We start from the raw sequence: 12,019 nt of genomic DNA, 5'->3' as shown, positions 1-12,019 counted from the left end.
ACCTTGTTGTCTCGGATTCTCCAGCATCTGCAGTTCCTACTATCTCTGGCTTCACTTCCGACTTGGGTTTCTATTAGTTTCCGGCTGGCGCAGCGCCGCCTGTCGGCGGACGATGGGGGCGAAGGCAGCAGGAGCAGGGCTGGGCAAGGCGATCCCTGGAGACGTCAAAGAGACCGGGGCAGCGCCGGGGGACTGAGGGCGAAGGTTCGAGTCCAGCCTCTGCTGTTGCAACTGCGTGCGCTCCCCAAAACAAAGAAACAAAACAAAAAAGGAGGGAGAAGGATTTAAAGTAATCGGTTTATTTTTTTTTTGCTTTTTTTTTTAAAAGGAAAACCCACTGGATTGGAGAAATGTGAACCTTGGAGCAGGATGGTCGCCCGGTTGGACAGTTCAGATTTGTTTTAAAATCTTGAAGAACTGCCCGGGGCGGGGGGGGGGGGGAAGAGAAGGAGCACTTGCAGAAATATTCGGATTTTGGGAAGGGAGGGAGAATGGCGAGCGACAAGGAGTTGGAAAACCTCATCAACGAAGCGATCTGCTCGATCTGCTTGGAGTTTTACACGGAGCCGGTGATGATAGACTGCGGGCACAGCTTTTGCAGGATCTGCATCCTCAGTTACTGGGACAAGAACAGCGAAAGCATCTCCTGCCCCAAGTGCAGGGAGGTGTTCCCGCAGAGGAACGTCAGGCTGAACCGCTTCGCGGCCAACATGGTCGAGAGTGTCCGCAAGCTCAGCTCCAAGCCCAAGGAGACCAGCTCCCTGCGCTGTGAACAGCACGACGAGAAACTCAAGCTCTTCTGCGACAACGACAAGACCGCCATCTGCGTGGTGTGCGCCGTCTCTCATGAGCACAAAGACCACAAGATCAGCCCCCTGAAGGATGTCGCCGAGATCTACAAGGTAAAGGCAGCTGCAAGAGGGAACCGCACCCCACCACCTTTGATGAAGGTGTGTCCTTTAGATAAAAAAGAAATCTGAAGTCTTTCGATTTATAGTCGTAGAGTCGTGCAGCATCGAAACAGAACCTTCGGTCCAACTAATCCTACATTACTCTGGTCCCATTTGCCAGCACTTGGGACGTATCTCTCCAATTCATCTACCTATCCGGATGCCTTTTAAATGTTCTAACTGTTCCAGCCCCCACCACCTCCTCTGGCAGCTCATTCCATACACGCACCGCCCTCTGTTTGAAAAGAGTTGCCCCTCAGGTGCCTTTTAAATCTTTCCCCACTCACCTTAAACCTATGCCCCTCTAGTTTTGGACTCCCCCCACCCAGGGGAGAAAACCCTGCCTATTTACCCTATCCTTGCTCCTCATGATTTTACAAACCTCTATAAGGTCACCCCTCAGCCTGCCATGCTCCGGGGAAAATAGCCCCAGCCTGTACAGGCTATTGCTCAAACCCTCCAAACCCAGCAACATCCTTGTAAGTCTTTTCTGAGCCCTGTCAAGTTTCACAACATCTTTCCTGTGGCAGGGACAGCAGGATTGCACATAGTAGTCCAATAGTGGCTTCACCAATGTTCTGTACAGCCGCAAATGTGACCTCCCGACTCCTGTACTCAATGCACTGACCAATAAAGGCAAGTTTACAAAGCAACAGGGAACCCCACTCTAGATGAAGATGTGTCTTATAAAGAGAGACTGAGGTGTTTAGGTATATTCATAGAGTCATACAACACAGAAACAGATCCTTTGGTCCAGCCAGTCCATGCCGAACATAATCCCAAACTAAACTAGTCCCACCTCCCTGCTCCTGGCCCATATCCCTCCAAACCTTTCCCTACTTATGTGATTATACAAATGTCTTTTAAACATTGTAACTGTACCCACATCCACCACTTCTTCAGGAAGTTCATTCCACATACAAGCAACCCTCTGTGTAGGAAAAATTGCCCCTTGTGTCTTTTTTAAATCTCTCTCCTCTCACCTTAAAAATGTGCCCTCTAGTCTTGAAATCCCCCATCCTAGGGAAAAGACAACTACCATAATCTACAACCCTCATTGTTTTATAAACTTGTATCAGGTCGCTTCTCAATGTCGTATACCCCAGTGAAATTATGATTTGATTTGATTTATTATACCCACATGTACGGTGAAAAGCTTTGTTTTGTGAGCAGTACAGGCAGCTCATAGCAAAACAAAGACATACCGATGATAAGGTGCTTAGACAGAGTGAGGCATACAAGGTTATGGCTGTGCAGGAGGTGCACAAAGAAAGGCCAACATTAGCAAGTTCAAAATTATTTGAAGTTAGAGAGGTCCATTCAGCAGCCCAATAACGGCAGGGAAGAAGCTGTTCTTGAACCTTTTGATGCACGTGTTCAAACTTCTGTACCTTCTGCCTGACGGAAGAGGCTGGAAGAGAGTATTACCAGGGTGGGAGGGGTCTTTGATGATGTTGGCAGCCTTTCCATGGCAACGAGAAGTGTGATTGCAGCCCATGGATGGGAGGGTGGCTTCCGCGATGGTCTGGGCTGTGCACACAACTTTCTGTAGTTTCTTACAGTCCTGGGCAGAGCAGTTACCATACTATTCCATTATGCACCCAGATAGAATGCTTTCTATGGTGCATCTATAAATTCTCTCGAATTTGGAAGAATGAGAGATGATTTAATTGAGCTATATCATGCTGAATAGAATCGAGAGGATGTTTTCTTGTGTGGGGCAATCTAGAACAAGGGGTCATTGTTTTAGGATAAGGGGCAGTAGGTTTAAGACTGACGTGAGGAGAAATTACTTCTTTTGAATTCTCTGCCCTAAGGTGTGGTGGATACTGGGACATTGAGTAAATTTGATGAGGAGGAAGACAGGTTTTTAATTAGTAATAGGTTGAAGGGTTATGGAGAGCGGGCAGGAAAGCGGAGTTGAGGCTGAAATGAGATCACCCAAGGTCATATCAAATAGTGGGCAGGCTCAATGGACTGAATGGCCTACTCCTGCTCCTAATTTAGGTTTTTACGACGAGCCGTTGCACTCCTGGAGGATCTGCACTGTCAGAAGGTCAGTGCGAAGGGAGCAGACAAATCAATGAAATAGCTACAGAGGTAGACGCTGTCATTTCTGTAACTCACTCATCAGAACACCGAAATCCCTCTGCGCCTTGAGGAATTCTGCAGTTGTTCTCCATTTAGTAATTCTTTCCTTGTTCTCTCTCTCGAAGACGAGCACTCATTTTGCTTGCTGTTTTCCTTTTTAAGTGCCTGTGGAAACACTTGCTAGCCATTTTTATATTTCTAGCTATCCTCCCCTTGTACTTATTCTTTGAGTATTCTGAAATATCCCCTGAAGAATCTGCCTTTGTGTTCCTATAGATCTATCTCCTAGTCTAGTGTGCCAATTTGCTTCGGCTAGCTCAGATCTTATGCCCACATGGTTGCTCTTGTTTAGCTTTAAAATACTAGTCTTTTGTGGTATATCTACTGCTACTTAGCGGTGCCATAATTCTGAGGACATTAATTAATCTGTCATATTACACAATACAAACTCTCATATAACTTTCTCCTTGATTGGTCCCACGATATGCTGCTGTAAGAAAATATCTCAGACGCATCCTATGAACCCCTCAATCAGGCTATGACTGCCAGTCTGATTTATGATTAAAGTCATCCACAATTATTACCATCTCTTTATCCCAATGTTCCTACTTTGTCCCAGATTCAGGGGAGGGGATGGCCTAGTGGTATTATTGCTGGACTGTTAACTCAGAGACGCAGATAATGTTCTGGGGACCTGGTTTGAATCCCGCCACGGCAGATGGTGGAATTTGAATTCAATAAAATATCTGGAATTAGGAGTCTAATGATGACCGTGAATTCATTGCCAAATATTGAAAAAACCCACCTGGTTCACTAATGCCCTTTAGGGAAGGAAACTGCCATCCTCACCTGGTCTGGCCTACATGTGACTCCAGACCCACAGCAATGTGGTTGACTCTTAACTGCCCTCTGGGCAATTAGAGATTGGCAATAAATGCTGCCTGGCCAGCAACACCCTCATCCCGTGAATGAACAAAGGGAAAAAAAGATTGTGGTTACTGTCAGGGACTTTGTAGAGTACTCCCCGATGCGTGACTAATCCTCATCTCCACCCAAACTGCTCCTACACCCTGACGTCTTGACCCACGGTAATCTCTAACAATTGCACTAGTGCCCTACTTGATTAACAGTGTTGCACCTCCACCTTTAACTAGTTGCATACTCTTCTTCAATGCCATATACTCCCAATCCTGGCCATCTCGAAGCAATATCTCTGTATAAGCTACCAGATTATATTTCTCTACTTAAATGTGTGATCTTAATTGATTTATTTTGTACGTGTGTTTCAGATACAGAGCGTCTTGTGTAGTCTTTTAGTTATCTTTGTGACAACCAGCCTTGATTGTTGGTGTGTTCCTGGTTTTACTTCTCTGTGCCTCTTCCTGCCATTCTGTGATCCACGTTTCCCACATTACCAATATTGTCTCTTACCTTGTCTCTACCCTTTGGTAGACCACATCTGATCCCTTGCGCCCTCCCCCCACCACAATATAATTTTAAACCCTCTCCATCTCCTTTACAAGAACGCTGGCCACAGCCAGGTTCAGATGTAGACTTCCCAACAGGACAGACCTGACATTCTGCAGCACTGGTGCCAGTGGCTTATAATTTGGAACCCACTTCTCCCACCCTGGCCTTTGAGCCATATATTCATCTCTCTAATTGTACACAAATTTGCACGCAACTCAGAACAGTCCAGAGATTTATTACCTTTGAGATCTTGCTTTCCAATTTAACGTCTAGCTCCTCATACTTTCTGTGCAGGACTCTTTCCTGGTTCTGCCCATGTTGTTGGTACACACAACCACTGGATCGTCATTCTCCCACTGCAAGCTCCTTTCTGGCAGATATCACCAGGCAGGCAAACTGAGCCACCTGGATTCTTGTTTTTCCTGACAGAGGCCAGCGTTAAGCACAATCCCATCGCCCCCCCCACCCCATTTAGTGGCCTAACTAACAATCACAACCTCCTGTCCCAAATTGAAGACCCCATCCTCAGCGCTCTCATTACCTCCTCCGATGTGAAGCAATGTGTGTAGCTCAGCCCAAACTTCAAACCCTTTCCCACTCGGTTCCAGGAGTTCCCACATACTGCAGCCTTGACGTATCACCTGACCTTCCATCCTTAAGCGGTTTTGATTGTTTGATCATGTTACTCACTTGCTTATGTCGCCTCCAGTGATTTATTTCTTATTAATTGTACCCGCCAATTTGTGTGCTTTAAGAATAGAAAAGCCCTTAGCGGCAGCCCAACGGGCAGTGAACTTCTGTGTGAATAGTCTGGAATTGGACGTTGGCCCTGGATACGGACATTCCACAGGGATCGTATGCTCCAAAATTTGCGAAAATCCCCTTCGTGCCCTTTAAAACAGCATGTACAGGACTTGAATACAGTTTTCAGTACGGGGCTGCTTCTGTCTCACACTCTCCGCTTCCTCACCCTCTTCCACCACCGAAAATGTTCTCTGGGTGACAAGCTACGTATAGTTACTTTGTGGCCTGGATGAAAGGATTTCACGTTTGGTTTGCAGCCCCTTTTTAAATGGGTTGCATTTCAATCTTTGATTGCACTTCAGCCCCATGCTGCTAATCTATGTTGCAGCCCATGTGGGTGGTGGGGTTGGGAGAAAGGAAGCAGGGGAAGGGTGTCAGCTGAGAGACCTCCTCGTGAACCTGCTCTTGGACCTGGCAAAAGTGCCCGTCAACAGTGGGGCTGTGGAGGGAGTTGCAGTATTCGACTCAAGAAGAAACACAGAAGTTGCTGGAGAAGCTCAGCAGGTCTGGCAGCATCAGGGTTAAGGTTTCAGGTCTGGTGTCCCTTCCTCAGAACTAATGGTAACTGGGAAAAGGTCGGTTTATGTGCAGAAAATAGGAAGGGGCTGGGGTTGGGAGTAAACGACAGGATAGAACCCGCAGAGAGAGAGAAGAGCAGTTGGATAGACAAAGGAGTTGATAATGATCTGGCTGGGAGGGTGAGTAGATGTTAATGGGGACTGTTAGTGACTAGTGACACAGGGTGTGTAATGGCAGGCTATGTGGTAACAAGGCCTGGTGTGTGGGGTAGGGCGCTGGGACACGGGAGAGTTTAGACCCTAAAATATTGAGTCTGGAGGGCTGCAGGGTCCCCAAGCGGAAAATGAGGTGTTGTTATTCCAGCTTGTGTTGAGTTTCGCTGGAACACTGCAGCAAGCCTGAGACAGAGATGTTGGACAGGGAGCAGGGTGGTGCGTTAAAGAGGCAGGCAACAAGTAGTTCAGGGTCTTTTTTGTGAGTAGAATGTACATGTTCTGCGAAGCGGTCACCCAGTCTATGCTCCCCCAATGTAGAGGAGACCATATTGTGAGCAGCGAATGCGGTAGACTAGATTCTGGGAAGTGGAGGTGAAGTGCTGCATCACCTGGAAGGTATGTTTGGGCCCTTGGATACTGGGGAGGGAGGAGGTAAATGCGCAGGTGTTGCACCTTCGCCGGTTACAGGGGAAGGTGCCGTAGGGCTGTGGGTGGAGGTTTTGGGAGTGAAGGAAGAGTGGACCAGGGTGTCCTGGAGGGAACGGTTCCTGTGGAAGGCGGATAATGTATTCAACTGTCTGTCCCTCTTCCAAGGTTAGGTCCACATTTGAGCGTCCATTGAGAGGGAGCATGGGGTATCCACCAGCAGAGTCCAGGCCTTTAGAGGCCAGTGTGCATTGTGGGAGCTGGAGTGTGGCATCCCTCATGGCAATAATATTCTGATTGAGTTTCTGTTGACCCTTTGACATTTTTTTACAGCGCTCCACCAGGGGCTGTCAGAACTGTCGTGATTGTAAATGAGGTCAGCTCATGGAATATGAGTTCCCTGTTTGGGGCTGGCCCAGTCAGGGAACCTGGCTGACAGATATAAACAGGAGTGTCAGAGCTTCTGTTCCTTCTGAGAGCTGGCTCTGAGGAAGTTGCATCAGTGTCAGGGACTCTCCACGTGTAAATAAAGGGTGACAGGATACTGTGGAGTTATTTCAGTGGCGCTGAGCAAAAAAGCATGTGCCTGAAGAAATTTACTTGCAACAGTCATCTTTGAGTTGGGTTAAGCATTTCTGGCATTGTGCCATTATTTGGGAAACTTGACTTATTCATTGAAGACTGGGCCCAGGATGTGGAAATAATGCGTTATATTCTTCTGGGCAAATGACACTGGGGCAGGTGAAAATTAACAAGTAATTCTCCTAACAGCTTGTGGACCCACAGCTTTTTCAGTTATTAAGAGCCAGATGTTTCCTGAAGCACCAGATATTAAAACCTTGCAGATTTGATGGATTTAGTTAAGTAATATTATGACCCCAAGCCTCCTCTAATACTGAGACACTCAGTTTTACTTGGCAATTCAAGAACTAAGGGAATCTGTGTCAGGATTTTTTACTAGCTTAAGATGAGTGGCAGAGGCATATGACTTTGGTTTAACTCTTAATGAGATGGTGAGTGACTGTTTGGTATGTGGGGTTAATGATGTCACCATGCAAAAGCACCTACCAGCTGAAGCCCAACTGGACTTCAAACCGACTGGCTTTATCTTTATAAAATGCAGCAAGTGGAGCATATTAGTTACAGGGTATGTCAGTGGAAGTGGACACTCTCGCCAGGATGACTGAGCTTGGGGAATACCACTTGAGTGAAGGCTATTGCATAGGCTCACTCAGGACATAGCCTGAACAGAGGGACTCTAGGTCAGCCCACAGCAAAACCCCAAAACAAATCCAAGCCTTGGCCAGCAGTTAGAATTTTCTTGAGGATCTGGGCCAGCAGGCCATTGTAGTTGCTGGTGGTGTGCGGACTCGAGACAGCAAGAGAGTCCCACTAGACCTGAATTGAGTAAGAGAACTCATAGGCTGGTATCCAGGAGAGGGCACACCCTGGAAAGCCCACCTATATCTGGCTTGGAACAGGTAAATTGCTGAGCAACATCCAGATCAGAACCAATCAAAGCAAACATCTGGTTAAATGGTCACCCAGTTCTAATGGAGGTCACTACCAGAGCAGCTGTACCAGTGATTGCAAAACCAGTCTTTACCAAAATTCACCCTGGACTCCAACCCTTAAGTTTGCATATGACCTCAGCTGGGCTGAGATGCTACCCCAGGGAACCTTTACAGATGAAGGGTACAATTTCGGCTCCGGTCTCTTATGAGAAGCAGCTGGTTCACAAGGACAAGGGCAGCAGATACATGGGAACACCACCACCTCCAAGTTCCCCTCCAAGTCATTCACCGTCTTGACTTGGAAATATATTGCCATTCCTTCACTATCGCTAGGTCAAAATCCTGGAATTCCCTCCCTCATAGCATTGTGGGTCAACCCACAGCAGGAGGACTGCAGCAGTTCAAGAAGACAGCTCACCACCACCTTCTCAAGGGCAACTAGGGACAGGGCAATAAATGCTGGCCAGCCAGCGATGCCCACATCCCACAAATGAATAGAAACAAAAACTTACCGTCGATTGTAGTAAAAGGCTTGGACCAAAGCTTGATCGGGCAAAATTGTTTGAGAAAGATTCACCCAGATTGGCTCAAAGATTTTTGATTCGGAAATGGCTGACTGTGTGAAGTCCTGATTAGATACCCAGAAGTTTTTCAGGAAGGTGTAGGAACTATCAAAGGGGTCAAGGCTCACGTTGCATGTTGACCAGGAAGCAATTCTGTGATTCTGCAAGGCTCTCCCAGTGCCATTTGCCTTCGGGGCAAAAGTAGAGGCGGAAATCAGGAGGCTGGGAAGGGAAGTTTACGGAAATGGCAGGACCCGCTGTACCGATTGTAAATCTTGACGGGTCGGTTCGCTTTTGCGGGGATTTGAAACAAACAGTTAACCACTTCTCGCAGCCGGATAAATACCCAAACCCTCAGGCAGAGGATTTATATGCAAAGCTCGTGTGGGGTGTGTGGGGACGTGCTTTCTTCACGAAACTGGGCATGAGCCATGCTTAACTGTAATTGCGGTTAGATGAGAATTCCCAGAAGTATGCTACAATTAATACCCATAAAGGGTTTGTGCCAATATAGGAGACTGCCATTCGGGGTATCGTCAGCCTCTGCAACTTTCCAGCTGATGGTGGAGAATATTTTACAAGGTCTAGCCCAGGTCGCCATGACGTGCTGATCATGGGAAGACCAACAAAGAGCACTGAGAAAACTTGGACATGGTGCTTAATCATTTCTCCAAGGTGGGTGTATGCATTGGAAGGGGAATAAAGGGGTGAACCAGGCACCCCGCGTGACCTACTTGGGTACAAAGTTGACAAGACCGGGTTAGACCCGGTGGCAGATAGATCAAAGATGCCCCAGCTCCCACATCTGTACCACAGCTTAGGTCTTTCCTTGGGTTAGTGAATGATTATGGAAGGGTCACACATAACCCGGCCTCTGTCCTGATACCCTTACACCTGCTGTTGAGAAAGGGTCAGCCTTAGAAATGGTCTCGTAGCCAAGGCATAGCCTTTAGGGAAGTGAAGAAACAGCTACCATCATCCAAGGTGTTGGCGCTCTGTGATCCCAAGCGAGATTTGGTGCTGACATGCAATGCCTCCCCGTGCGGTATCGGGGCAGTGTTGGTGCATAGATGGACCAATGGAGAGGAATGTCCAATAGCGTAAGCTTCCTGGACTTTGGCTGATGCAGAGCGCAGATATGCCCAGATACAGAAGGAATGGTTTGGCGGTCATCTTTGGTGTGAGAAGGTTTCAGTAATGCCTTTACAAATTGTATTAGTAAGAGACCACAAACCCCTGCTGGGCTACTCAAAGAGGACAGGGCCATTCCATCCATAGCTTCAGATCGAATTCAGCGGTGGGCTCTTATTCTAAGTGTGCACTATGACGAGTTGGAATATGATCCGGGAGCTCTAGTCGCAAATGCAGAAGCCTTGAGCTGCCTCCTGCTGGCAGATACACCACCGGTGATGCCGCCTCTGGTTCTGGTTTTAATATTTTCTGCACGTCCTTCCAGTCACCGCTGACAATATCAGGCTGTGGACACAAAAAAGGTCCTGTCCTGGCAAAACTAAAACAGCTGGTGGTGATGGGGGAGACGAAAGGGCCGTCACAACCAGAACTGAAACCTTTTTGGACCTGGTGAGACCGGATCACCATAGGAGACGGCGTTTTATTTACGGGGAAGTAAGAGTGATTGTCCCCCAGCAAGGTTCATCTCCAGATAGTGGCTGAACTCCAGGGTCATCACAGTGTCTCCAAAATGAAGATGTTGGTGAGAAGTCATGCCTGGTGGCCAGACTTAGATGCAGACAAAGCTTCATCGGTGGGGCAGTGCCCAGAGTGCCAACAAGGACGGAAAGTTACCACTGCCGGCTCCCCCACATTCGTGGGAATGGCTGGGTAAACCCTGGACTCATTTACACATCGACTATGCGGTCCTTTCATGAGCTCAGCGTTCTTAGATCTTGTGGACGCCTGCTAAGAGTAGTTGAACGTGGGTATAAAGTTCATTCGTCAAACGATAGAAAAGCTGCGAGCATCTTTGGCAACACACGGGCTCCCAGAACTGTTGGTCCCAGATAATAGGCTGTCGTTTACCTGCAGGGCATTTGAGTATTTCCTGAAGTCGGACATGCAAGGGCAGCTCTGTATCATCCATCGACCTGTGGGCTAGTGGAAAGAGCAGTCCAAACTTTGAAGGCAGGCTTAAAGAACCAGCCTTCAGCTTCACCCAGTACCATACTGTCCCGGTTCCTATGGGACCACCCCTCATGCAACTCCAGGAATAGCTCCAGTAAGGTTGCTGATTAGGAGAAGACTCCGCACCAGGTTAAATCTGATCTTCCTGGTGGGGGAGAGTGAGACAGCGTCAGAAGCGCCAGTGCCGGGCACAAGACTCCTCGAAGCAAGAGAGAGAGAGAGAGAGACCGTTTGCTTCAGGGGGTGAAGTCTGGTTCTGAAACTGTGCGAATGGGCCTGCATGCTAAAAAAAAAATGGCGCGATTGATGTGAGGTCAGGCCTGGTGATGTACCAAGTTCGGGTAAAGGGAAGGAGGCCCTGAACGAGCACGGGGACCACGCGAAACCTCGCAAACGGGCAGGAGCAAAACACACCCGGCCCCTCAGAACGTCCGATAAGGCTTTCCGAACCCATGGGCTCTCCTCTCCCCGTAGCCCTGAAGGAACCTCAGAGTCTGAGAGGGAGGGGACAGCGGATGTCAGAGCCTCGATGCCTTTACCGCAGGAAGAAAGAGGGTGAATTTCTTCTGAGACACTCCATGCGTTCGTATCCAAGGCTGAGTCCGAGGAGCCAGGCCTGGTGTGAAAACGGCCCAGGAAAGGCTACAAGGAAAAGAACAGACATTCATTCCCAGACTCAGAGGGGGGACGGATGTAGTGATTATAATGAGGCCAGCCAGGTGGACCTTATAGAATATGACTCACTCAGAGATAGTAGGAACTGCCGATGCTGGAGTCTGAGATAACAAGGTCCAGCTCCACACCTTGTTATCTTATAGAATCTCTGAGTTCCCTGATTGGGGCTGCTAACCTGATCCAATCAGGGAGCCCTGGCTGAGAGATATAAACAGGCGTCTCAGAGCTTCTGTTCACTGAGGAAGCCAGACCAGTGCTCTGCACGTGTAAATAGTGGGTGACTTTGTGATGGGATGCCGGCCTCTATGGAGTTAGTTTAAGAACCATTTCCATTTGTTTATGAATAGTAGCAAAAGCCTTAACCATTTACCAGCGTCATTGAACTCATTTGTCTGCAGTGGAGCAAGAAACAATTCCAATGCGATCCAACAAATGTAGCTCTGCCTCTGAATGCCAGCTACTCACCTGCTCCTCTGGGGGCTGTTCACTGCCTGTCTCAGGGTCTGCACCTCGTCCGCTCCTCACAGTGACGCTGCCTGTCACCAGGATCTTCACTCGACTGCTCCTCTCAGATGGTCAGTACTGAGGGAGTGCCTCAATGCCAGAGGGTCAGTACTGAGGGAGTGCCGCACTGTCGGAGGGTCAGTACT

At 48.2% G+C, this 12,019-nt stretch overlaps 1 protein-coding gene across 2 annotated transcripts in view; it reads left to right on the top strand.

The window, feature by feature from the left end:
• The first annotated feature begins 466 nt into the window (after window positions 1-466).
• Window positions 467-12,019, top strand: part of LOC109921078 (E3 ubiquitin-protein ligase TRIM39-like) — a 25,667-nt gene continuing 14,114 nt past the window's right edge. The window contains exon 1 of one of the 2 annotated variants that reach the window (XM_048616755.1): window positions 467-902. In XM_048616755.1, the coding sequence (XP_048472712.1) occupies window positions 492-902 (411 nt within the window). In that variant the 5' untranslated portion in view covers window positions 467-491. Of the gene's footprint in view, window positions 951-12,019 lie in introns of both variants that reach the window. The other variant, XM_048616754.1, reaches the window with a different exon arrangement.

The sequence above is a fragment of the Rhincodon typus genome, chromosome 35 (assembly GCF_021869965.1).
Source record: "Rhincodon typus isolate 14 chromosome 35, sRhiTyp1.1, whole genome shotgun sequence".
NCBI lineage: Eukaryota > Metazoa > Chordata > Chondrichthyes > Orectolobiformes > Rhincodontidae > Rhincodon > Rhincodon typus.
The sequence above is the reverse complement of the archived record's forward strand: the minus strand, read 5'-3'. Positions and strand labels throughout refer to the sequence as shown.